Source organism: Phoca vitulina, unplaced genomic scaffold (assembly GCF_004348235.1).
Source record: "Phoca vitulina isolate PV1807 unplaced genomic scaffold, GSC_HSeal_1.0 scaffold9, whole genome shotgun sequence".
Taxonomy (NCBI): Eukaryota; Metazoa; Chordata; class Mammalia; order Carnivora; family Phocidae; genus Phoca; species Phoca vitulina.
Window position 1 is genome coordinate 15,225,013 of NW_022589712.1, and position 27,258 is coordinate 15,252,270.

At 40.0% G+C, this 27,258-nt stretch overlaps 1 protein-coding gene across 1 annotated transcript in view; it reads right to left on the reverse strand.

Annotated features, from left to right (window-relative positions):
• The window catches only part of CCDC170 (coiled-coil domain containing 170), a 95,779-nt gene that overhangs the window by 42,764 nt on the left and 25,757 nt on the right, over window positions 1-27,258 (reverse strand). The window contains exons 3-6 of the mRNA XM_032407649.1: window positions 13,118-13,246; window positions 11,508-11,764; window positions 7,479-7,623; window positions 1,620-1,805 (exon numbers count right to left, since the gene is read on the reverse strand). Of these exons, the coding sequence (XP_032263540.1) occupies window positions 1,620-1,805; window positions 7,479-7,623; window positions 11,508-11,764; window positions 13,118-13,246 (717 nt within the window). The remainder of the gene's footprint in view (window positions 1-1,619; window positions 1,806-7,478; window positions 7,624-11,507; window positions 11,765-13,117; window positions 13,247-27,258) is intronic.

Below are 27,258 nucleotides of genomic sequence, written 5' to 3' on the forward strand. Positions count from 1 at the left end.
CTTCAGGAAAAGGCACCAACGCTCCCTACAGAACAGGTTGATTTTAGTTCTGTAGTCTGAAAATTCTAAGTGATCCTAAGAGGCCATGTCTTCTGTCAGAAAAAGCAAGGAATTGTTAAAAGACTAGAGTCAGTTTATAAGGTCACAGAGACCATCTTGAAGGGGCTGCTACTGAGCCAATATAGTGAATTTGGAGCACCCAAAAAAAAAAAAAGTAATTGATGGTAACACAGTGAGTAAATAAAAATCCATGTGTCCATAGAACTGAAAAGAAAAGAAATAAAAAGCTTTTCTTTACAGAAGGATGCCAGCTAATAAGCAGAAGGAATGGTAAAATTAGAATATTACCTTTTTGCCACCCATGATGTAAATTAATCCAGGCAAGAATCAATGACAACACCACTCAGTAAAGTCAATGGGGAACAGAAATAATCTGCCAGTTATCAGAAATAATATGCCCAGAGATACCTTACTTAACTGCAGAAGAAAAAAAAAATGTCCCTTTATGCTAAAGAGATGGGCAAACTTAGTGTCAGCAACAAGGAACAATCTAGCATGACTTGCCTATAATATGAAGTCTACAACTTAACCTTTGAAATGCCCTTGCCAAAATCATTTAACCTGAATCCAGTCCAGTCATTACCTAATTTTGAACTACATCTCCTTTACCACTTAATTGTCTCCTATGTACTCTGTTAACTGATTGCATGGGCTCACTTTGGCTTTTGAAAATTCACATTATTAATCCCATAATTAGTTTCTTTGTCACAAAAATATAAAAATAATTGAAAGATTATATAGTGTTAAAAAACATACAGTATTAATTGGCATGCTCAAACAGAGCTTCGGATAATTTGAAAAGATCAAGCAATTCATTGTACAAATAACGGTCTAGCGTTGAGGAACTTCCCTTTGACGGTCTCCTCTAAGTAACACTCATCTCCTTCGACCCTGCAAGTATACTTCTAGGGTTTTGTCTTACTGATACATTCTCATGCATGACAAATAATATAAGATTATTCATAGCAGCCTTGCTTATAATAGTGTGTGGTATATTACCATTTTGTGTTAAAAAATAAATGAAGGAAAAAAATAATGCACAGCATGTTGCCATTTGTATTAAAATTAAAAAAAGAATAAGTATACATATCAAAGAACATTTCTAGAAAGGTATATAAAAAACTAATTGTTAACACAGGTTGCCTCTGAGGAGAACGACTGGGTGGCTGGTGGGAGGGGTGGGGTGGGGAGGATTTTCACCATATACCTTTATGTCTATTTGGAATTTTGTATCTGGTGGATGCATTACCTATTTTTCAAAAAAAGTTAATGCTTGAGTATCAAAAATCCTTAGAGCCTAACTAAAGTAGGACACAAGTCTCTACAGACTCTACTTTTAAATGTGTTGTGTGTCTTTTTTTTTTTTTCTAATTAGGAAAAAACTACGTACCCAAAGGCCTGCTCGGGTCACTGCGTCCCATCCTGCCCCCAGCCCTCCTGCTGACAGCTGCCTTTTGAAACCGTGGTCAGTAATACCAGTGTGCTCACCCACATGTGGTTTTCAATTTCTGCTTCATAAACATGATCGCAGGTGCACATGCACACTTCACATACTGTACCTGGTTCAGCTTGTCTTTCTCCTCGGTGCAGGAGGCAGCTTTTTTCTGCTCTCTGTTTACTTCTGAAACCAGCCTCGTGATGGTTTCTCTGCTAGCTTTTGCTTCCATCTCATGGACATTTATAGTCTCTTCAAGAGTAACAATCTGTCCTTTCACGAATGCATTTTCCTCGCACAGCTCTCTAAGCTGCAGAGAAAGCAATTACAGCTATCCTATAAAAATTAGCAATTTCACACGGCTTCCTCTAAGCAACTCTGATCTATGTACCCCGCTGACTGCATGATCACATGAAACCAGTGAAAGCACTGTCCCTCCATCCACTCAGAAGAACATATTGTCAAAAGCAGCCTCTAAACTCTGTTGTTATGCACAGACCCAGTGATCAAATTAAAATTAATCAAAAGAGAGCTCCAGGCAACACTGCTGAAAGTCTTGCCAAAAGCTTCCCGACAGAGCAAGCGTCAGCAAGCCCCTGGCTTAAATAATCGAGGAAAGGTGATGTTCTACAGAGATGACAGCAGGGGAGGAAGCAAGGGACTTCTATTCAGCCCACGTCCACTGGTGCCAACTGCATGCGTGGCGCTACTTGGCGCAGGGGGAAACACACAGAAGAAAGTGGGACTCTCTTTTTAAAAAGAAAATCCTTCTAATTAATATAAGCATAGAAAAATCCTGAATAACATGCTCAAACAGTGGCTACCATTGGGATTAGCAGAGCTTTTCACTCTCTATGTTGTGCATTTGGGTTGTCAGCTGAAAGCATGAGTAAGATTTGTAAGATTTATAAGGAGGGAAAATGAAATCAGACAGGCTTATTGGCCCAGGGAACCAGCCCTGCAGACAGCTCAGCCTGGAAGGCCATGAGGACGCCTACAGGAAGAGATGAGACCCCACATTACAGAGTCAGTATCGGTGTCATGACGCTCTGGGGAAGTGGCCAGCCTCAGCACCCGGCCAACATGGCGCCCTGCTCCCAACTCAGGGCTGTTCCCACTCTCCTGAACACTTTTCCGCATATGTGTATGCTCAGTCCCCAACATCTTTCAAAAGTCCCCACCTCAGAATGCAAGCTGGTGCAGCCACTCTGAAAAACAGTATGGAGGCTCCTCAGCGAATTGAAAATAGAGCTACCCTACAACCCAGCAATTGCACTACTAGGGATTTACCCCAAAGATACAAATGTAGTGATCCAAAGGGTCACCTGCACCCCAATGTTTATAGCAACAATGTCCACAATAGGCAAACTATGGAAAGAGCCCAGATGTCCAACAACAGATGAATGGATAAAGAAGATGTGGCATATATATACAATGGAATACTACTGAGCCATCAAAAAAATGAAATCTTGCCATTTGCAACAACAAGGATGGAATTAGAGGGTATTATGCTAAGCAAAATAAGTCAATCAGAGAAAGACAAGTATCATATGATCTCACTGATATGTGGAATTTAAGAAACAAACCAGAGTATCTTAGGGGAAGGGAGGGAAAAATAAAACAAGATGAAATCAGAGAGGGAGACAAACCATAGGAGACTCTTAATCATAGGAAACAAACAGGGTTGCTGGAAGGGAGGGGGGTGAAGGGATGGGGTAACTGGGTGATGGGCATTAAGGAGGGCACGTGATGTAATGAGCACTGGGTATTATATAAGACTGATGAATCACTGACCTCTACCTCTGAAACTAATAATACATTATATGTTAATTAAGTGAACTTAAATTAAAAAAAAAAAAAAGTCCCCACCTCAGAGGGGCATTCCTCGGTCAATCTGCCTAAAGTAGCCTGCCAAGCCTCTAACCTGCCTCACTCTCTATCCCCACATCCCCATTTACTACGTGGGATAATACTGGATGTTTGTTTTTTCCTCATTATCTTTATCTCACAATAACGAAACTTCTAGGAGAGCACAGATTTAGGCTTATCTCATTCACTGCAGCACCACCAGCACCCAGAATCATGTCTAGCATATAGTAGTCACTCACTAAATATCTGTGAAATGGATGTCAACTCAGTCCTTAGGAACGCCTCTTTGGTTTCTTGGGGGGGGGGGGTGCACATGTGGTTGGGAGAGCTGTAAAAGGGAGGAAATGGTTTTGAAATTGAAGGAGTGGTTTTGTTCCAATCCCCAGGGGAACACCTGGTGAGTGTTGATAAGATAGCAACCTTTCCACTCTTGGCCAGAGATTTTTTTTTTTTTTTTTTTTTTTTTGAGATGCTAAAGCCCTAGAGTCCCAGTATCTGTTTTAAAATATAGTTTCTTTTGTTATTCAGGTATGGTGCGGTGAACAGATCTGGAGAGAGTTGCCCTTGAAAAACAGTTTGTTAACTCACAGTTTTCCAGAAGGGGGGGGCACGCCCTGCCGTACAAGGCCACGCAGGGAAGCACCGGTCAGTCAGGAGACAGGACAGCAAAGGAAAACAGAGGCAATTGTCTTTGTTGTGGCTTCCACAGGAGGGAGTGAGCAAGGCGAGGTAAGCAGGTTCAGGACTGGCTAGTTAGTACTCTGAGGAGTGGAAGGGCTGTCCCTAGCTATTGGGTACCTAGCCCTGTGGTGATCAGGGAAGGCGGAAGGCGGACAGCAGCCCAGAGCCTGATACAGAAACCGGCCCAGAACCTGATGTAGAAACTGGCTGGGGATGTGGGGGCGGCTGGTTTGCATATGAAAGCCGGGCTCCCAGGAGGGTCATTGAGGAGGAACTGGCTAACCCTCTGAGTCAGTCTCTCCTGGGTCAGCAAGGCCCCAGATGTCAAAGCATTGGAAATACAGAAGACAGTAAGGCATAATTAATACAGTATCAACTCCCAGAATAGCACCTGGAGCTAGTCTCTGACGGGGGAAAGGGTGTCATGAAAGAAGAAGGTTCTTCGTTCTCTTTTCTTCTCCCCATCACGTGGCTTTAAAAACAGTCTCCCAAACTGCACTGCACTGTGGACTTTCACAGCCAGGCTCCCGGTCACAGGTGCGCAACAGGGAAGAGGAGATGCATCCAGCACCCTCGAGGCTATCAGGCCTGAGCTATCAAATCCCGTCAGCCGAGGACAACACATCCTCAAGTTAACGGAAATGATTTTGCAGTTTTCCGGAAGTACAGTTGGGAAGCTTACTAATGCTCTGAGATGGGGCCTTTAAGACTGGCTGCTGCATGGATTAATGAAAGAAATTGAAGGACACACAAATAAATGGAAAGATACTCTGTGCTCATGGACTGGAAGAGTTGATATTGTTAGAAAGTCTGTATTGCTCAAAGCAATCTATAGATTCAACACAATCCTATCAAAATCCCAATGGCATCTTGCAGAGACACAGAACAGTGATAATGTCCGTATGGAACCACAAAAGAGCCTCAACAGACATAACAATCTTGAGAAAGAAGAACAAAACTGGAGGCATCCTGTTCCCTGATTGCAAATGATATTACAGAGCTATCATCATCAAAACAGTATGGTAACAACATAAAAACAGACACACAGATCAACAGAATGGAATAGAGAGACCAGAAATAAACCCATACACATGTGGTCAATTAATTTACAACAAAGGAGGCACAAATATACAATATGGAAAGGACAGTGTCTTTAATAGGTGATGTTGAGAAAACTGGACAGCCACATGCAAAAGAATAAAACTAGACTACTATCTTATAGCACACACAAAAATGAACTCAAAATGGATTAAAGAGTTGACTATAAGACCTGAAACCATAAAATTCCTGGGAAAAAACAGAGGCAGTAAACTCACTGACATCAGTCTTGGCAATTTTTTTTTTTTTTGATCTGACTCCAAAAGCAAAGACAACAAAACAAAAATAAACAAGTGAGACTATACCACACTGAAAAGCTTCTGCATGGCCAAGAAAACCATCAACAAGATGAAAAGGCAACCTACTGAATGGGAAGAAAATATTTGCAAATCATATACCTGACAAGAGGTTAATATCCAAAATATATAGAGAATGCATATAGGAAAAAAATCCAATTTAAAAAAATGGGCAGGGATGCCTGGGTGACTCAGTCAGTTAAGCGTCTGCCTTCGGCTTGGGTCATGATCTCAGGGTCCCGGGATTGAGCCCCACGTCCAGCTCCCTGCTCAGTGGAGTCTGCCTCTCCCTCTCCATCTGCCTCTCCTCGCTGCTCATGTGTGTGCGCACACTCGCTCTTTCTCTCTCAAATAAATAATAAAATCTTAAAAAATAAAAAAATGGGCAGAGGACCTGAATAGCCATTTTTCCAAAGATGACATACAGATGGCAGACACACGAAAAGATGTTCAACATCATTCATCATCCAGGAAATACAAATCAAAACCACATGAGGTTTCAGTTGACATCCATCAGAATGGTTAATACCAAAAAGATAAAAAGTAACTATTGGAGAGGATGTGGAGAAAGAGGAACTCTTGTGCACTGTGGGTGGAAATGTAAACTGCTACAGCCACTGTGGAAAACAGTATGGAGGCTCCTCAAAAAATTAAAAATAGAATTATCATATGATCCAGCAATTCCACTTCTGAGTATTTACCCCAAGAAAATAAAAACACTATTTAGGAAAGATATATGCGGGGCGCCTGGGTGACTCAGTCCATTAAGGGTCCAGCTCTTGATTTTGGCTCAGGTCATGATCTCTGTCTGGACCGTGAGATAGAGCTCCATGTTGGCCTCCATGCTTGGTGTGGAACCTGCTTAAAATTCTCTCTCTCTCTTCCTCTCTCTCTGCCCCTCCCCCACCACTTGCACTCTCTCTCTCTTAAAAAAAAAAGAGAGAATGAAACTTTGCCATTTGTGACAACATGGATGGACTTTGAGAGTATTATGCTAAGTGAAATAAATCAAGAGAAAGACAAATACTCTATGCTTTCACTTATATGTGGAATCTAAAAAACAAATGAGCAAACAAAACAAAACACAGGCTCATGAATAAGAATAACAGAGTGGTTGTTGCCGGTGGGAAGGGGGTTGGGGGGGTACAGACTTCCAGCTGTGAAATGAATAGGTGATGGAGATGCAGTGTGCAGCATGGTGACTACAGTCAACAGTATCCTAGTACACATTTGAAAGTTGCCAGGAAAGTACATCTTGAAAGTTCTCCTCCCAAGAAAAAAATAAATAAATTTTTTGTAACCTTTCATGGTGACAGATGGTGACCCGACTTATATGGTGATCATTTCACAGTGTATACAAGTGCTGAATCATTATGCTGTACCCCTGAAACTAATATAATGTTGCATGTCAATTATGCCTCAATTTTAATAAATAAGATTGGCTGCAAGGAGATCTGTCAGGAAGCAAGGATACAAAAGGTGTGAAATAAGCAAAGACAGGGTGGGACCTCCAACATTGTCAGGTGCCCTAATGAATCACTATGTGCCAAGTGAATTATTCATTGACATAACTAATTTCCACCTTACTGGCAACCTTTTTATTATTTGATTTCAATGGAAAATTAAAAAGTACTTTAGAACTAATCTTAACCTTATACTCAGTAAGTATCCCAAAAATGACAGAGCTGGTTTTGGTTTGGGTTGTGTGTGTGTACGCTTCTGTCTGTAACTAAAACAAAAAAACTCCCTAAAACACATTGTTAAGATGAATAATTAATTGTATTTGGCAACCTAAATATATTTTAGACAAAACAATTAATCTTTTCTGGAGAGTAATTAATCCCAAATAATGTTGGAAAGGATTCTGGAATAGAGCTCAGAGAGCTGAAAATGTTTGTCCCAGATCACACAGTCAATTAATGCTATACTTGGGCTACCGTCCCATTCTCCTGCCACCCCCAGAATCAAACACAGCACTTCCGTTCACGGCATATGTCAGAATGACTGCTACATTTATCGTCTTTTTCATATGCATACACCTTTAGGATTAAATCTTCATCTGATGCCTTTTCATTCTTCTTCTTTGGATCTAAGCAGTCACCAAGTTGAGCTAGAAATTCCTCATGTTTCCTGCAATTCTTCGAGACTTGATTCTTATTCTCCTCATTTTCCTTTAAACACTTTCTATAGGGCAAATAACACATACGTCAAGTTGTAACACTATAGAAGAGATCATTCATCAAACAAAGTTCAGAACTTAAGCTCTCTGATCCAATCATCACTTTCATCACAACACAGTTTCCTGGACACAGAGCACATCATTGTCATGTGAGCCCTGTACAGGAAGGAGAAAAGTCAAAGCCAGGCACCTACACTTAGCAGAAATGTACAAAAATCTTCATGGCATCTTAGATCTAGTAACAGCAAAGGAGACAGACTCTCTGCCTCTTGTCCTTGACCATTTAGGATCTGCAGAAGTGGCAGGAAATCTCTAGATCACAATGGATGTATATAGTCATGGGTCTCTGTTGGGTCCTCATGAGGAAGAACGACAGTACTGCTATATTTCTTCTAGTGTATCATCTTTTGCTTTATTTTCAGACGCTATGCAGTGATCTATAAGGGTTACTTAGGGCATACCCTGGGTCATGGCCAAGCATAACTATAATAAAAAAATATATCAGGAGCAGTGGATGTTCCCCCTCTAGAAGAGAGAGATGTTCAATCACCAGCAAAGACCATTATTAGTTTTCATACATCCAGAGTGTTTAAAGAGTATTGAGATGGGCTAGTCAAGGAAAATCAGTTGATTATGCTCTGCTATGAATATTTCATTTCAAATCTCAGGTAGGTTTGCTGAAATAGCACGGTCTATTTCTAATGCTTTAAATGTCAAGAGACTAAGAGATCATCAAAAAACAGACATACTTTAAAGGCAAATTAGAATCATTTCAGTAATTTGGTATCATTTTTTCAGTACCCTAGATAATAAACATGATTATTGCTTTCCCTTTTTATCATGTTGAGTGTTTACTGCAAATTCTTTCACTCTATTCAAAGATTAACAAAGCATGTAATTGCATACACTCAAAAGCATATCATATTTCTATTTAGAAAAATGTATAACAATAAAAGACCAACATCAATATATCTCTAAGTTCTTATTTTCAGCGTATAAAAGGTAAAATTTATTCAGTCTCTCTGGCTCATGAAAAGCAGTTAATGCTATGATGCGGATGGACTGATTTACATGTATGAATCCACCCATTCAGTCCAAGGCTTCAATCTTGCTTCTCCATCCCAAGTGTGGCTGAACTGTTCCCACTTGTATTTGCATTTCACTTGGACCCAATAAAGTCCCAGGAATCTACCCTAAGGACATAATCACATAAATGTGAAAATATGAATACACACGAATACACTTGGTTTATAATAATTCTTTGAGTGAAACTAACCTGAGTGTCTGCAAGAAATAACAAAAAGAACTGGTAAGTAAATTATGATATGTCAGGCAATGGGTACCATGGGCTATTAAAGATGATACAATGAGTGACTTTTTAAAATACGTACAACATAGGGGCGCCTGGGTGGCTCAGTTGGTTAATTGCCCGACTCTTGATTTTGGCTCAGGTCAGGATCTCGGGGTTGTGGAATTGAGCCCCACGTTGGGCTCCACGCTCAGCACAGAGCCTGCTTGAGATTCTCTCTCTCTCTCCCTCTGCCCTTCCCCCTGCTCCAGATCAGTCAATCAATAAAATCTTAAGAAATATATGTCTACAACATATTATTCAGTAAAAAACATAGTTCATTATATGATGTCAACTACCTGAAAACCTGTTCACCAAAATTTGAAGTATAGCTTTTCAGGAATCATAAGGTCTTGAATAATTTTAATATTTTTGGCAATTTTCTATATCTTAAAAAATTTTTTTTACAATTAGTATATATCACTTGTATTATTCATTTATTTAGTAAATATCTACTGGATACTCACTATGCACCAAGCCCAATTAAAGGTACTAAAGATACAGTAGTGAACAAAACAGATGAACATCCTTGCCCTCACGGAGCTTACATTCTAGTCAGGAAGATGGACAGTAATCAAAATCAATGTATGTGAAATGTATACTGTTATAAAAAAACAAAAAAGCCGGAGAGAAAAAATCAAGCAGGAAAGGGAGGAAGAAATATTTGGCGGGGGAGCAGAGTAAAATTTTAGATGTAGTCACTCGTGGAAGACCTGAGGAAGCGACTTCTGAGTGAAGACCTAAAGGGAGAAGAGGGGCAGCCGTGCCGTATCTGGGGAAAGAGCTTTCCAGGCCAAGGGATTAGCAAGTGCAAAAGTCCTGAGGTAGGAACACACCTGTTACATTCGAAGGACAGCAAAGAAGCCAGTGAGCTGAAATGGAAAGAATGGAAAGAGAGAATGGAAGCAAAACCAGGTCAGGATGAGCCTTCTAGGTCATAGAATATCCCTTGTCTTTACCCTGAGAGAGAAGAGAAGTCCTGCAGGCCTCTGAGCAGAGGACCGAAGAGATCTATTGTGTTTTTACAGGATCAATCTGGCTGTGAGGGGCACAGGCAGCAGCGGGAAAATCACTTCGGAGGCTACTGCAAACATCCCAGAGAGAGATGGTAGTCCCTGGAATCAGGTTAATGGCAATGAGAGCAACAATGGGAAGTAGTCAAAATGTAGATTTATTCTGCAGGTAGAGATGAGGGGACTTGTTGAAGGATCAGACAGAGTGTGAAAGAGCAAGAGGACCAAGGATGATGACCAAGGTTGTTGACCTGATGGACTAGAGGAATGGAATTATCACTAGAGATGAGGAAAGGACCAAGAGGGTTCTGTGGGAACAGCAGGAGCTCCGTTTTGGCCATGTTAAGTGTGAGATGCCCATTGGACATCCACATGCCAAGGCCCAGTAGATAGTAAAAATATGTGGGTCTTTCTTGAGGTCTGAGAAGAGATCCAGGCTAGACATAGAAATGCGGGCATCACTAGCATTTAGAACATACTTAAAGTCACGAGATCACCGAGAGAATGAATTTAGATAGAAACCAGAAGAGATTCAAGGACTGAGTGCCCGGGCACTCCAGTCTTTGGAAGTCAACAAGATGAGATGGGGAAAACAAAAGAGACTATGGCAGGGCAGCTAGGAAGGAAAGATACAAAGCCAGCATGGGGAGTGTCCTAGCAGCCAGAAGAAGCAGGTGGTTCAGGGAGAGAGACCAACTGTGCCTGACATACTGGTAAGTCAAGTGAGACAAAGACTGACCATTTAATCCACAATGTGTGGTCATGGGTCACCTTAGTGAGTGGTTTCAGTGGAGGAGACCCAAGAGAGAAGAGAGAAGAAGAACTGGAGACAATGAGTCTATACAAACATTTTAAGGAGTTTTGCTGTAAATGGGGGGAGAAAAAGAGGACAAGAGTGGCGGTGTTGGGTTTTTTTGTTTTTTTAAGATGGAATTAAGTAAAATAAATATCAAGTATCTTATCATTAAAGTTATTTATTACACTTAGAATTTTAAAAGTATATTTTTGGAACAACTAGTTCCCAGTTTTGTCTCAATAATTACCTTTTGCCAGAACTAAGTGTGGAAAACTAAGGTTTCGTGAGTTTTCTGCATAAATGGGCAATAAAAGCTAATGAGGAGTGTTCAGGGTGGTCTGGAGTGGTCTGGGCTTCCCGGGTAGTTTTATCGCTAGCTTTTGAATAAACACCTCCCTCTGTGTGCCACTTCACTGCCTCTGGTTAAACCTCTACTTACAGAAAATCTTCCACATTCTGTATATGAGCATTTGCAAACCCTAATCAATCGGACATAAACATGCTTAGGACAATGCCTTGTTTGTTAAGATTCCTGGTAACATTTGGAAATGAGCTTGAGAAAAATTTTCAAGACTCCAAAGATATTTGAGCTTCAAGATTTTTTTTTTTTTTCAAATTGAGTTTCAGGGCCAAATAAGGCAACAACATGCCAGCACCTTCAAGGGCATATCCTGCTATCAGGAGCTAGTATTTTAATGCTAACAACTACAAAATATATTGAAATACCCTTACTGTAAGTTCTCATCTAGTTCTGCAACTTTCTTCTTTAACTCCTGGTTCTCCTTGATTGCAGTGTGAGCTGTGATTTCAGTTTTAATTTTAGAAGTGGTAAGTGCTGCTGATTCTTCTTCCAGCTCCTGAACTCTGTCTCTCAGGGAGGTGAGGAGAGATGATTTTCTAGCATTATTTTCTTTGTAATTCTCCATTTCAGCTTTCAACTCTTGACAGGAGGCTTCTTTCGAAAGCATCTTGGATCGGAGGTCTCGAAGCTAACATGGAAAAGCCATAAAAAGGAGGAAAAGGATTTCAGTGGCGTTAAGTGTGAAGTACTTTTAAGAAACCCAAAACCATAATTTCAAATCTCACTCTTTCGTTCATGACTTAATCCAACTTTATTTTCTTTTTTTCATATTTGTGTCTACATCACCAGATGGGAACATATGCCTCAACAATGGACCTCATATTCTGTCTCTTTTGAAACCAATTGAGCAATGTCTCGGGGTGATTTAGTGTCACTCAAGAGACATTTGTGGTGTATTTTGCAAAAAGTGATATTTTTCAATGGTAACTCATTTTCTAAATCTGCATTGCTGTTATTGCTGCTGACAGACAATGAAACAAGAAACCTACAAGCTAAGATATTTGTAATTTCATGGCCACAACTGGTTCCTAAGTAGATACAGACTATTTGATATGTCACTGTATTTCTCCCACTTGCCTTCAGGATCCTTATTGTGGGCAATAAAAAAATATTAATGATAAAAAAATAACATTCCGATTTCTGGGGAAAATATGGAAGAAAAGGAAAATCCTTATAGGTTTTATACAAAAGAAACATTTTAACTTTCATGAATTCTGTGGCATCAAAATATTGAACAACGTATATGCCCTATTAAGATGTCAGGGCCACCCTATAAGAAAACTTTATGAATGCGTGTACTTCTTTGGAACTATGAGTATACATGCATACAATTTTTTACACACACACACACACACACACACACACACACAGAAGGTATCAAATCATCTCTCAGTGGACTCCTGGTAGCCCAATGAAAGGGCTAGTTACCTCACAAGCAAGCCCAGGACCCCTCAGGGCCACCAGGCTATGAGCAGAATGGTTCTAGAGAGACTCTCTCAGAAACTCTACAATAGACCTGATCCAGCCCAGAGGGAAGATGGATCCTAATCATCGTCCTAGAATTTCCCCCAGCCAATCAGAACTAGCAGTAGGAAGGGATCCAGCATTCCATTTTAAGACCTCCAGGTTGCAAGCAAACCACGTTAAAGGTACATATTCAGGGAGATGCTAAAAATGCTCCAACACCAAGGCAGCTTCAACCAAAGTCATCAGGTGCCTCCAGGTCTGTCAAGGCTGTGAAGCTCCTCGGACATCTGGGAACCAGCCAACGTCACCTTGCTTTGAACCACGGCAAATGCACAACCTTTCAAGAATTCTCTACAACAAGGGGAGTAGATGAACCAGAGGCGTAAGTATCACCTTTGCCAAAAGGTGTAAAGCTGTGCCCTCCCGTCCTATTTCTAATCACCTCTACGCTCTGCTTCACTCTAGAAGAAGCTAAAATGGCCCATTTTGAAGTCACGAAGATGCAGAGTCTTACCTCAGACTGAGCACATTCAAATTTGACCAAAGTTGCCGCCAGTTCACTTCGAGCGTTTTCAGCCACATTCCGATAGTGGTTTAGTTGTTCCCGAGTGACCGGGACTTCCAAGGGGCGGCCGTAAATTTCCTGACAGGGTTCCCCCAAAAGACAAAATATAAAGAAGAGTTTTAAACAATCTCTTTCTGTGCAGCTGTGCAGAGCAAGATTAAACACAGAGCATTCTTTGTAGTCCAAATGTCTCGAAAATGCTGCCCAGGCAGTGTCTCGTCCAGATCATCTCACCCTCAAAATTCTGAGGGAGGCGGGAGGTAGCCCAGGAACGAATGATGTGCTCTCCCAAGATGGCATTTAAGGATTGGCCTTTGCCACTTTAGAGAGCTTCCTTCCACCCAACTCAAATGCTACTTGACCTCTGACCAGAACCGATGATAAGAGTCCCCACAAAACTGTCAGAAGAGACGCAATGTGACAAGGTCCACAGCAAAAAGGCAGTTTTCATTGTCCTTCTGTTTCCAGACTACAAAAATGATCAACCCACCTCATATTTTGAATAAAGGGCATCATTTGTTTACCAAAGAGATTGTGTGAGTTGAAGGCAAAAGGCTGCCTCCTTCCTAATTATTCACTATACCATTTATTCTCAATCTCATAGCCTATCTTGGGGTCATGACTCATGAAGGTGACTCAGATGAATGTGGGAGACCACGATAGTGGGGTGGTACCTGAGGAGTCTTCCCCCCATCCGCCAGGCAACAGCTCTCAGTTCCACAGATGGCAGCCAATGCAGAACTGTGGATCTCCGCGTGGCCAAGTTTTTCCAATTTTTCAAGACAAGTCATATATCCAGACTTTCTGAAGTAAAAATTCCCAGTTTTTTCAGCTTGGCAACTAATTTCAATGTTTAAAAAAAGAAACACTATGATCCAAATAAACACATCTGCAGAGCAGATTTGATGGGTTTGGCCCGTGGGTCATAGTCTGCAACCTCTGGTTCTGTTACTTATGCCATGAGACCAGCTTCTTTCGAGAATTATTCCTGAGCTTGGACAGATACCTATGCCTACCTCTGTGAAGTCTCCAAGGCCTGTGCTCTTTGTGAAAGACACACAGGAAAGCCATTCATTTTTTTTTTTTTAAGATTTTTTATTTATTTATTTGACAGAGTGAGAGAGCACAAACAGGGGGAACAGTAGAGGGAGAGGGAGAAGCAGGCTCCCCGCCAAGCAGGGAGCCCGATGTGGGGCTCGATCCCAGGACCCTGAGATCATGACCTGAGCCAAAGGCAGACGCTTAACCGTCTGAGCCACCCAGGCGCCCCAAGCCATTCATTTTTGAAGGAATATGAAAGAGGTCACATAAAGGAGGGTTTCCTGGAATTATCTACGAGGCCTCAGGGGACACACTAGTAAAACTGGTTTATGGCTGCCCAGCTACTGAACTGCCAAAGACTACTGTTTGGAAAATGCTCATGAATGCAAAAGTCATCTCAAAGCCCTTAACTTTATAACAAGCGTTGTCATGACTAGTGCGTTTCGATGCACAAAATGCCAAGCAAAACCTTCAGTGCACCTAGTAACAGCCCGTGTTTGCCAATCACAACATATCCAAGAAGATGGTAGGTATGTACTCCTGGGGAGAAAGCATAAAACGTTTAGCTACATCTAATAAGAGAACCACATCCTGTTCAGCCTCACTTTATATTCAGAAGTGACTTCCCCACCCTAACCACCACAGCAAGATTTCCTAAAACAGGCCACATAAGGACTTTGGTCACTTATGAGAGGTATGAAGTAGAGTGTGTATGGCACATCATTTTATTTATTTTGTGTATTTATTTATTTAAGAGAGAAAGAGTGCAAGCGGGGGGAGGGACAAAGGGAGAGGGAGAGAACCTCAAGTAGACTCCACACTGAGCAAAGAGCCCAACTCAAGGCTCAATCTCACGACCTTGAGATCATGATTTCAGCTGCAATCAAGAGTCAGAACCTTAACCGACTGAGCCTCCCAGGCACTCCTGTATGGCACATCATTTTATAAAATTCATTAGGAAAATAAGTTCTTCAATAGCTATGATTATTTCTTTCAATGACTAGCATCCTTTTTCAGGAAATGATATAATCATTCCATTATGTTATATCTCCTTCTTATGAAAAAGCAGTGTCCACTGGACATAATATTAAAAGCCACACAAGACAGTTCAGATATGGCCCTTCATTTTAGGAGATTACAATCTAAAGCAGAACAATACCAAAATCATTTACATCTTCAGATGTGCATGGGTGAAAGAAACAACACGTTAAGATCTCATCACAATGCATACCAGGACAGGGCCCACATTAGGCAGACTCCTGATTACTGAGTTTAGAAGACAGTTGCTGAGTCTAAATCACCCTTCAAAGTCCAGCAGCCTGGAGATTATTCATCAACAAATATTTACTGAAAACTTACTCAAGGTCAGGCACTGAGGTTACACCCTACTAAGAAAAAGAACATTTATCAGACAACCACACTAATGATTACATAATTACAAACTGAAATGCATGCAAGAAAGAAAAAAAAAGAGAAAACAAAGGAAAGTGACTTACCATCAGAGACATGAGAAGGAAAGATTTCCCTAAAGAAGTGATGACTGAGTAGGTATTAAATAGGCAAGAGGTAATGAAGCAGGTGCAACACACATCAGTCAAATAGCCAAAAGTCTGAGCAAGGGTCCTGTGGCAGGAACACACTGTGCGGTCAAAGATCTGAGCAAAGGCAGGGAGGCTGAGGGACAAGAGCAACTTAAGAACAGTGGCTTAAAAGGCAGCTCTGAGGGGCGCCTGGGTGGCTCAGATGGTTAAGCATCTGCCTTCGGCTCAGTGCATGATCCCAGGGTCCTGGGATCGAGTCCCACATCGGGCTTCTTGCTCAGCGGGAAGCCTGCTTCTCCCTCTCCTTCTACTGCTCCCCCTGCTTGTGCTCTCTCGCTCTCTCTGTCAAGTAAATAAATAAAATCTTTAAAAAAATAAAAAAATAAAAGGCAGCTCTGAGCTCATTCACATATGGTAGTGCAAGGTAGGGCTATTCTAACTTGTGCATTCTGCCATATGAAATTTAGAATCCGCTTATCAAATTCCCAAAAATCCTGTTTGTATTTTTATTGGGATCGTGTTAATTTTATAAATAAACTTAATGAGAACTGACATCTTTTAAATACCGAAGCTTCCAATGAAAATCACTTTTTTTTTCCATTTGTCCAGGAATTCTTCTATGTCTCTTAGTAGCTGTGATGATTAATTTTATGTGTCAACTTGACTGGGTCACAGGGTGTCTAAGTATTTGGTTGAACACTATTCTGGTTGTGTTTGTGAAACCGTTCCTGGTGAGTTTAGTATTTGAGCTGGTAGGCTGAGTAAAGCAGATTGCCCTGCCCAGTGTGGGTGGGTCTCATCCAATCCACTGAAGGCCTGAATAGAACAAAAAGGCTGAATAAGGAAGAATTTGCTCTCAGACTGTCTTCAAGCTGGGATGTCGGTCTTCCTCTGCCTTTGGACTCAGACTCAGACTGGAACTTACTCCATCAGCTCTCCTGGGTCCCCAGCTTGCTGGTTACAGATCTTGGGATTCTCAGCCTCCATTATGCACAAACCAATTCCTTATCATAAATCTCTTTCTATAGACATATAGTAAGAGAAAAAAATTATAGAGAGAGAACCCTGACTGAGCACTAGAGACACTTCTGTGCTGAGATGGCTCTGGAATGTGCCACAGAAATCCATTCCTTCAAGACATTCGGAGGTCGCCTAACTGAGAAGAAATGAATGGCAGTAGCAGGAGAGGGTTACAGGGACAAGGAAAGACAATCCAAAAGCTGAAAGAAGAATACATGAATGTATTTCTTTATGACTAAGCTCTTCCATCTCAGCCCTTCAACCACCTGACAGATCCTTAGGAAGTGTTTGTACTATCTCCTAGATATCTCCAGTTTGGTTTGGAATTCTTCTTTCACCTAAGAGCTGTGTTGTTGTTACGGCTCTTTATTTTCTGGGTTTGTCATGGATTTCTACTTCATTACTCTGTGCTCAGAGCACACTGTCTGACGCTCATGGGTGTAGTGCAGTGTGGTGGACCAGTGTCCACTCAGAATTGGATCTATTTGGGCGGGGCGGTCCCTTTGCTCTACCAGCCATTACCTATTTTCCCCCATCATTCTTGTCTATGTTATTTCTACTTCAGGGAATTTATTGAGGTTTTTGTGAATGCTCAGTTTCATGAAGGTCTTTCGGGCACCTGAAAAGAAGGTGTACTCTCTGTCTTCGGGGCTGGGAGTCCAACATCTATCTTAGAGGTACCTTACTCATTATTTTAACTGGGCACTTCTAGCCCAGCCTCATTTCTGTCCTTTACTCTGTCATGAGCTGAGAGGTGAGTTTAACCTCCCATCACTACTGTAAATCTCTATCACCTGGTACCACTTGTTTTCTTGCTTTGGGAGGGCTGGTGCTGTTCGACTTGGTGTAAAGATTCAGAACTTTACCTTCGTGGTGGGTTGTACCGTGCAGCATTATAACATGCTCACTTATTCCTTTCTGCTCTGAATCTAGTCTTTTTTCATATTGAGACCATGATCACTGATTTTTCTTTGTTTGAATCTGACTACCTATACCTCTGTTGCATATTTTTATGTTCATCCCTCCTGGATCACTTTGTTTTTGATGTCTCCTATGTAATACAGCTGTGTTTGGCTTTGTGATCAATCTTAAAATTCTTTTTCCTGTCCTGGATGTCTCCATGACGTTTACACCTGTTCACGTGACAGATAAACTTGGTCTTAGCTCTGCTGCATTATTTTATGTTATGCTTCTTGTTTTGATTGCTCTTCCAAAATCTTTCACCACACATCTGTTTGCTTTGCTTTCTTTGGTCGGACCATTGGGAAGGTTTGTATTTTTATTCTAGTCTGAAGTTTAACCATAACTTTAAATAATACCTTTTAGACAACATCCACTAATTCACTACAATAGCCTACCTTCCCTTCCTTGCTCCTCTCGTCCCCTCTCCTACAACTTTGAATTTTTGATCTTTATATTCTCATTCTAAATACTTGCCAGTGTAGCCCCAAAGTTACTAGATGGAAGAAACCAAAATGCTTATGCTACCTCTCCCTTCTTCCTCTCTTAAGCTGGCTAGTCTTTTCTTCAGGGGATTCTCATAATGCACGTGCTCAATCTCTTCTCTATGTATTCCATTTTATTCACTTCCTCCCTGTTCTTTTTTAATTCTTTATTTCCATTCCATCTCTCTTATTCTTCCTATTTCTTCTCTATGCTCGCCTGCCTCCCTGTGTCCCATTAGGTCTTGCCTTTATTTCTGCAATGGCTTCACTTTTTTTGTCTTTTCTCTCCTGAACCCCGCCAGGTCACATTTCATCTCCTCTCCTCACCTCGCTGTATCTTTCTTGAAGTCCTGTATCACTGCTTTCCGAATACACTTCAGGCACATGTTGGCTTTATTCAATTGTTTTATTCACGATGAATGTTTGGTCACAAGTTTTCCTGTGTTGTTTCCTCTTTGATTGCTCATTAGAAGGTGAGTGCTCGCTGGGCCAGCTGTGGAAGAGGTCAGTGTGCACACAGGGATGGGAAGGTAAAGTCACTCAGGCTCCAGCCAAGCAGGAGTTTCCCTAAGACTCAGGATTTATATACAACTTCATTTGACTTATCTTTCATTCCAGCCCATGGAGAGGGTTTCTCACAATGCAGACTTTCCACGAGCCCCCTGCTCCACAGCTTCCTAGAAATCTGGCTCACGGCATGATTTTTACTTGGCTCTCCCTCTCCTACTTTTTGGAAGTCAGGTAGATGCAGAGAAGCTCCCATTGGCAGTCCACACACCTCCATCCTCTTTTGCAACAAGAGATGTTGGCTCGACTCCTCTGAGTTGGCCACTCATCTTTGCAAAATAAGCTTTCCCAGCCCTTCCTACCCTCTGCAGCTGGGGTGCCTCCCGCATGCACCTCCCCTCAACCTCTGCTGCTCGGGAAAAGCTTGCCACCTACTTTGTGTTACAAGATTTCAGCCATCTCCTGGATGGGCCAACAATGGAAATTGTTTCTCATGGTCTTTGTTGCCTGAGGCTAATTTCCAGGAGTAGAAGGGAGAAATGCTATCTGTATGTCACCATTTTTAAACTAGAAGTACCTAGATAGATTTTTTTTAGCTAAATGGCCCTTTGGTGGCATTGAGGCATTAAAAAAAAAAAAAATGCCCTTTTAAAATTTTTCATTTTGAAAAAAAAAAAATCTAATTAAAACAATGTGATACTCAGCAGGAAATCAACAGAAAGACCAATAGAAACCCCAGGAACAGTTTTTCGTCTCCAGTGCTCAGAAGAATTTAGTGTATGAAGAAAGAGGTTATGCTATAAATAGTGGGGGAGAAAATACTGGTCAATAAATAGTGAAGCTAATTACTAAAGAAAAAAAACGAAATTTTAGAGCTGTATTACACATTATAAGCCAAAGTAAATTTAAGATAGACTTAAAGCACTGAATATTAAAAATGCAATCATAAAAAGTACTATCAATTTATATGTATCTTATCTTGAAAAGGATTTTCTAAGCATAGAAGCAATGAAAGAACACCAAGACAAAACTCACATATGACAACAAAATTTTAAAACTTCTATACACTAAAAATATATAAACAGAATTTAAAGTGAAGAACTGTAAAAATATTTGCAAAAGTAATATAGTCAAAACCGTAATATGCAAAGAACCTACTCAAACCAATAAGAAAACAAATACCCTAGAGAAAAATTACATAAAAGAACTAACAACTATCAGAAGAACTATAAATGGCTAATAAATGAGAAGTATCCTTCTTCACTGGTCATCAATTAAATACAAATTATACTATCAGTGAGGTATTATTCCTGATCTTTAAAATTGATATTTTAAATATACTTAATATACTTAATAATTAAGAGACAGTTCTAAAAAAAGAGAGAGAGAGGTAGTTCTGTGAGAAAGACATGCTGACATACTACTCATAGAAAGATAAGCTGGTACAAAATTTCCAGAAAAAAATTTCACGGTATGTATCAATGAAATTTAAATTAATACTATTTGCCCCAATGAGTTTCCTCCTTATAATCTTATCTAAAGAAATGGAAATACACCCAAAGATTAAATACAAAGATATTCAGAAGGCAATCATTAGCAAAATTTTCCAAATATATTCAACTGCAAAATTACAGACACAGTTACAGCTCAAGAGAAGCATGTTGAGCTCTAATTGTGCTTGAAGAAAAAAAGAAAAATACACAAAATGTTACATTCACACAATAAAATTATATTCAGTCATTAAAAACCATCTTGTTGGAGAATCTTTAATGATAGGGGAAAATGCAATATAATTTTAGTGAAAAAAGACAAAATGTAAAATTGCACATACAGTTTCATCCCAGTCACATACAAAAATTCATAGATATAGATCACTAAATGACAGACTGAAATTGTTTTGTATGTATCAGATGAAGGATTAAAACACAGAATATTTTTTAAAGATTTATTTATTTATGATTTGAGGGGAGGAGGGGCAAAGGGAGAGAGAGAGAGAGAGAGAGAGAGAATCTCAAGCAGACTCCCCACTGAGTACAGAGCTAAAACCTAGAATATTTTGAACACCTACAAATTAATAAGAAAATCACAACCCAATAAAATGAGTATACATATAAATAGAGAATTCTCATTAAGAGAAATACGAATGGCTGAAAAATACATAAAAAGATCCTCCAACCACCCTAATAATCAGGTGAATAAGAATTAAAAGAAAGCCACACCATTTTTGGTACATCAGTTTGGAAAAAATAAAAGGTTTGATAATAACAAGTGTTAGCAAAGTATAAAGAAAGGGTTATCTTCATATGTAGCTGCCAGGAATATGAAATGGTTAAGCCCTTTGGATGCTCTACTGTCTTGACTATATTAAAATCAATGTATTGAGGCGTCTGGGTGGCTCAGTCAGTTAAGTGCCCGACTCTTGATTTCAGTTCAGGTCGTGATCTTGGGGTCATGGGATTGAGCCCTGTGTTGGGCTCCAAACTGAGAGGGGAGCCTTCTTGAGATACTCTCTCTCTTTCTCCCTCAATCCCTCCCACCCCTCATGCACACACGTGTGTGCTCTCTCTCTCTCTCAAACAGAAGAAACAGAGTTTAAAATAAAATCAAATCTATGTATTATATTGACTAAATGTAAATATCATCCAACTGAGCAGCTCTACTCTCCAATTTACTCCCCATGAAAAATACTCATACATGTGCATAAAAATATGTATAAGGATATTCATTATAACATTATTTGTAATAGCAAAAGAGGAAAGGGAGGAGGGCTAAAACCATATAAATTTCCACTGACAGGGCAATTACTAAAACAAGGCACTTCCATACTACGGAATACTATGCAACACATAGTGTAAGCTAGATCTGTATGTTTGAACATAATGATATCTCCAAGATATATCACTGAACAAAACTAAGAAAGTGTAGATCCATGGTTTGATACTCTTTGTCATAAAACATAAAAAGGGGTTAATATACTATTTATTTTCTATAAATATATAGAGAGAGAGAAAAAAAAAAAAGAAAAGGTCTGAGAGCACACACATCACCTCAATAACAGTACTTACCTCTGGGGGGTGACACTAGAATTGGAGCTGCAGGTGGGGAGAAGGCAATGGTTTAGTTTTTTCAAGAAGGATATATTTATGCATTACTTGGATAATTAAATACAATTTAAAGAAAAGAAAAATATTGGAAAGAAAATGTTAACTGTAGTTATCTTTTAGTTATTGAACTAGATTTTATTTTCCTCTTTATTCTATATTTCTATATTTTCCAAATCCTTTACAATGACCATGTATTACTTTCATAATCAGAATCAATGTCTCCCCCTTAAATTCAGGGAAAAAAAAAAAAAGAACAGGGACAAGGATAGACAAAACTCATAAACCCTACGAGGAAGTGTCTTTATGAGGAACACGAGCACAAAGAAGCAACTCTAGACAGCAAAGAGAACTCAATACATGTGACAGCAGACATTTCAGGGGGGTTACTCTCTTAATTAAGCCTTTGTGTAGTTAGCAAAGTTTTCTGAAAATTCTTCAACTTTTTCTACAAGTATTAAATAATCTTCACTTCTAAAAAAACTAATTTTACCCTATTCAAAATGGCAAGATTAAAAATTCATCCATTTGTCCTCATGTGAGGATAATCTAAGTTATTAGGTATCTCTCAGCTAAACCATGAAGCAATTTCATATTAATTTTAGAAACCAACTACATATTATTTGATTCTGCTACTGATAGTATTATGATAATGACTGAAATTGACTCACAGGGTGGCTCATAGTATGTTCAGAATAAAGGATGGTTTCAAAGCTCAATGGCATAGAGGAGACATAAATTTATTCATAATTTAGTACACAATGTGCCCAATTACCTGACCTGGGGACAATGTCTTGGGCTAGTCTTGCTACTATGATATTTAGTTGTCTTATTATCCCATGGACAAAAAAATGAGAAAAAGATCACTGTCTGCCTGTGACACACAAAACCTCCTAATCCACTCCTATTTCCCTATGCTATAACCAATCTTCTCTTTGTTCCAGCATTATTCCACACTGCAGTACACAAGTATGTGACCAAGGCTCTCCCAGTATGGAGTGCTTCCTGTAGCCTCTCTCTCTCTCCCTCCCCCTTCTTCAAGCTTCCAGTGCTGTCCCAGTGAGCAATCCCTTCTATGACCCCTCCCCTCTCTCCAACTTCTCACCAAGTAAAGTTTCTTCCCTAATTTACAGTGCATAAATTAAGTCTTGCAAATTGTATTTCTCCAACATAATCAGTGCTCTAGTCAATTTTGGACCACTCATCAGTTCTTATCCCTAATTTGAGGGACTTTTCTGGTCCTCTTACTTTTGTTTCTTTGTATATGTGGATTTGGTTTCTGGGGCTCACTAGTGCCTGCAGGGCATAGTGGGATGCGTGCGGAATCCAGGAAATAAATCTTAGCAGTTGTGGGAAAATTTTTAGAAGACATTTCTACACAAAATCGAGTTTTGTGGAAAAGCTGATCTATTATTTTCATATTATTTTCCAATTTCTTGCCTCTTGGATGTCACTGTTATTCATTTAAAAACCCTTCTAAGGAGGATGGAAGCGTAGGAGGACCCTAAACTCACCTCATCCATAGATACAACTAGGTAACAGCCACATCAGTGTAGATAACCCAGAAAATGACCCAAAGACTGGCCAAACAGATTCTCCACACTTAAATGTAGAGAAGCGGCCTCATAGAAGAGGGTAGGAAGGGCAGAGACAAAGTCAGGAGGAAACAGACCTGCAGAACTGTCCCCAGAAGGCCGGGGGGGGGGGGAGCACCATAGGTGCAGAGAGGGAAGAGAAATAGACTTTCACAAGAGGGAGCCTGAACAGGGAAGATGAATCCCCATAACATTTGGCTTTGAAAACCAGAGGGACCAAATTCTATTTCTTACAATCAGGGAGGTTTAAAACTTGGAACTTCAAAAATAGCAGGCTTGCAGGAGAGCCAGGAGCACAAGAGGAAACTGAGCCCCTGCACTTAAAGAGATAGAGCAACAAATAACCCCATGGAGATATAGCATGGAAGCAGGAGTTTGAAAAACGCCTGGGGTATATGGAACGGACATTTGTTTACTAATCTCAGAGTATGGGTTAGTGGGGCAGGGATTATTGGGCAACTTCTCCAGGAACACAAGAGCTGGTGGCACCATTTCCCTCCCCTCCTCCTCACCATAAGCACACGAACACCTGTGGGTATCAGCCCTGAGCCAACATTCGATACCTAACCTGCTAACAGTGTGCCCTACCCACACGTCTTCCTGTGGAGCCAGGCCAGTGTAAACCTTGCTAACACCACACAGCCAGCCACCACACTCTTCTGCAGATCCAGCCCAGCTACAGGTCCCCTCCCACCAGTGCAGACCTTGCTGGCACTGTGCGCCCCACCCCCCCACACATTCTCCTGAAGTTCGGTGCTACTGTATCTCTGGTAAACGCCTGATCTGACTCACCTTAAGCCCAACGTGGCCTCAGACTGGCCCACTAACACCACAGGAACCAAACACTGCCCACAACAGGCAAAGGGAGCCACTGCAGATGACGGGACTAATGGCAAATGGGGCCTCAGCCACAACTGCAGGGTGCACACAACACACATAGGAGGCACCCCTGAAGTGCCAGGTGTTGGTGAACAGGGGACACTGAAGTGCAGGGCACTACAAGACATCTTTATAAGGCCATTATTTTCACTAGCAGAAGACACAGCTGATTTTGCTAACACAGAGAAACAGACACAGAGAGTTAGACAAAATGAGGAGACAGAGGAATATGTCCCAAATGAAAGATTAGGACAAAAATCACAGCAAGAGACCTAAACAAAACAGAGGTAAGTAATATGCCTGATAGAGAATTTAAAGTAATGGTCATAAAGATATTCACTGGACTTGAGAAAAGAGTGAAGGACCTCAGAGAGACCTTAACAAAGAGATAAAAAACATAAAAAAGAACCAATCAGAGATGAAGAACTCAATATCTAAAATTAAAAATACACTAGATGGAATAAATAGTAGACTACAGAAAGTAAAAGAATGAATCGGTGACCTGGAGAACAGAGTAATGAAAAGAAGTCAAGCTGAACAGGAGAGAGAAAAAATAATAATAATAAATGAAAAGAGACTTAGGGAACTCAGTGATACCATCAAGTGTAATAACATTCACATTATAGGGATTTCACAAGGAGAAGAGAGAGAAAGGGGGCAAAAAAAATATTTGAAGAAATAATAGCTGAAAACTTCCAAAATCTAGGGAAGGAAACAGAAATCCAGATCTAGGAGGCAGAGAGAACCCCCAACAAAATCAACCAAAAGAGGTCCACACCAAGACACATAATAATTAAAATGGCAAAGTGTAGTTATAAGAGAGAATTTTAAAGCGGAAAGAGAAAAGAAACCAATTACATACAAAGGAAACCCCATAAGGCTATTAGGTGATTTTTCAGCAGAAAATTTGCAGGCCAGAAGAGAGTGACATGATATATTCAAAGTGCTGAAAGACAAAAACCTGCAGCCAAGAATACTCTATCCAACAAAGGATATCACTCAGAATAGAAGGAGAGATAAAGAGTTTCCCAGACAAACAAAAGTTAAAGGAGTTCATAATCTAGAAATGTTAAAGGGGACTCTTTGAGTGGAAAGGAAAGACCATAAGCAGGAGTAAGAAAATAGGAAACACAAAAGCAGTAAAAATAAGTATATCTATAAAAGTCAGTCAAGGAATTCACAAAATTAAAAGATGTAAAGTATGACATCCTATACTAAAATGTGGGGGAAGAGGAGTGAAGAATGGATTCAAACTTAAGCAACCATCAACTTAACTGGTATATGCATAAGACATCATATATAAACTTAATGGTAACCACAAATCAAAGACCAGTAATAGATATGCAAAAAATAAAGAGAAAGGAATCCAACTATATCACTAAAGAAAGCCAGCAAACCTTGACAGAAGAGAGCAAGAGAAGAAAGGAACAAAGAAGAACTACAAAATGACCATAAAACAAGTAACAAAATGACAATAAGTACATACTTATCAATAATTACTTTGAATGTAAATGGACTGAACACTCCAATCAAAAGACATAGGGTGATGGAATGGATTTAAAAAAGCAAGACCAGGGGCACCTGGGTGGCTCAGATGGTTGGGCATCTGCCTTTGGCTCAGGTCATGATCCCAGGGTCCTGGGATTGAGCCCCACATCGGGCTCCTGGCTCAGCGGGGAGTCTGCTTCTCCCTCTCCCTCTGCCTCTCCCACTGCTCATGCTCTCTCTCTCTCTCTCTCTCTCTCTGTGTCTCAAATGAATAAATAAAATCTTTAAAAAAAAAAAAAAGCAAGACCCATCTATATACTGCCTACAAGAGACTCATTTCAGACCTAAAGACACATGCAGATTGAAAGTGAAGGGATGGAAAAGCATTTATCATGAAATGGAAGCAAAAAGAAAGCCGGGGTAGCAGTAATTACATTGGGCAAAATAGACTTTAAAACAAAGACTGTAACAAGAGACAAAGAAGGGCACTATATAATCATAAGGAGAACAATCCAACAAAAAGATGTATCAATTCATATTTATGCATCCAACACGGGAGCACCCAAATACATAAAGCAGCTAATAACAAATATAATGGAAGTAATCTATAGTAATGCAATAATTGTAAAGGACTTTAACACTCCACTTCCAACAATGGATAGATCATCCAAACAGAAAATCAACAAAGAAACAGTGGTTTTGAATGACACATTGCACCAGATGGATCTAATATTCAGAACATTCCATCCTAAAACAGCATATACTTTTCAGGTGCACATGGAACATTCTCCAGAATAGATCATATATTAGGCCACAAAACAAGTCTCAACAAATTCAAAAAGACTGAAGTCATGCGATGCATCTTTTCTGACCACAATGCTATGAAACTAGAAATCAACCACAAGAAAAAATCTGGAAAGAACACAAATACATGGAGGTTAAGTAACATGCTTCTAAACAATGAATGGGTCAACAAAGAAATCAAAGAGGAAATAAAAGAATACATCAAGACAAATGAAAATGAAAACACAACAGTCCAAAACCTTTGAGATGCAGTAAAAGCTGTTCTAGGAGGGAAATTTATAGCAATACAGGCCTACCTCAAGAAACAAAAAAAAAAACAATCTCAAATGAACAATGTAACCTTACACCTAAAGGAGCTAGAAAAAGAACAAACAAAACCAGTAGAAGGAAGGAAATAATAAGATTAGAGCAGAAATAAACAAAATAGAAACTAAAAAAAAATAGAACAGATCAATGAAACTGGGAGCTGGTTCTTTGAAAAGACCAACAAAATTGATAAAACTTCAGCCAGACTCATTAAAAAAAGAGAGAGTCAGGACTCAAATAAACAAAATCAGAAATGAAAGAGGAGAAATAACCAACACCACAGAAATACAAAAGATTGTAAGAGAATATTATGAAAAATTATGTGCCAATAAATTGGACGACCTACAGGAAATGGATAAATTC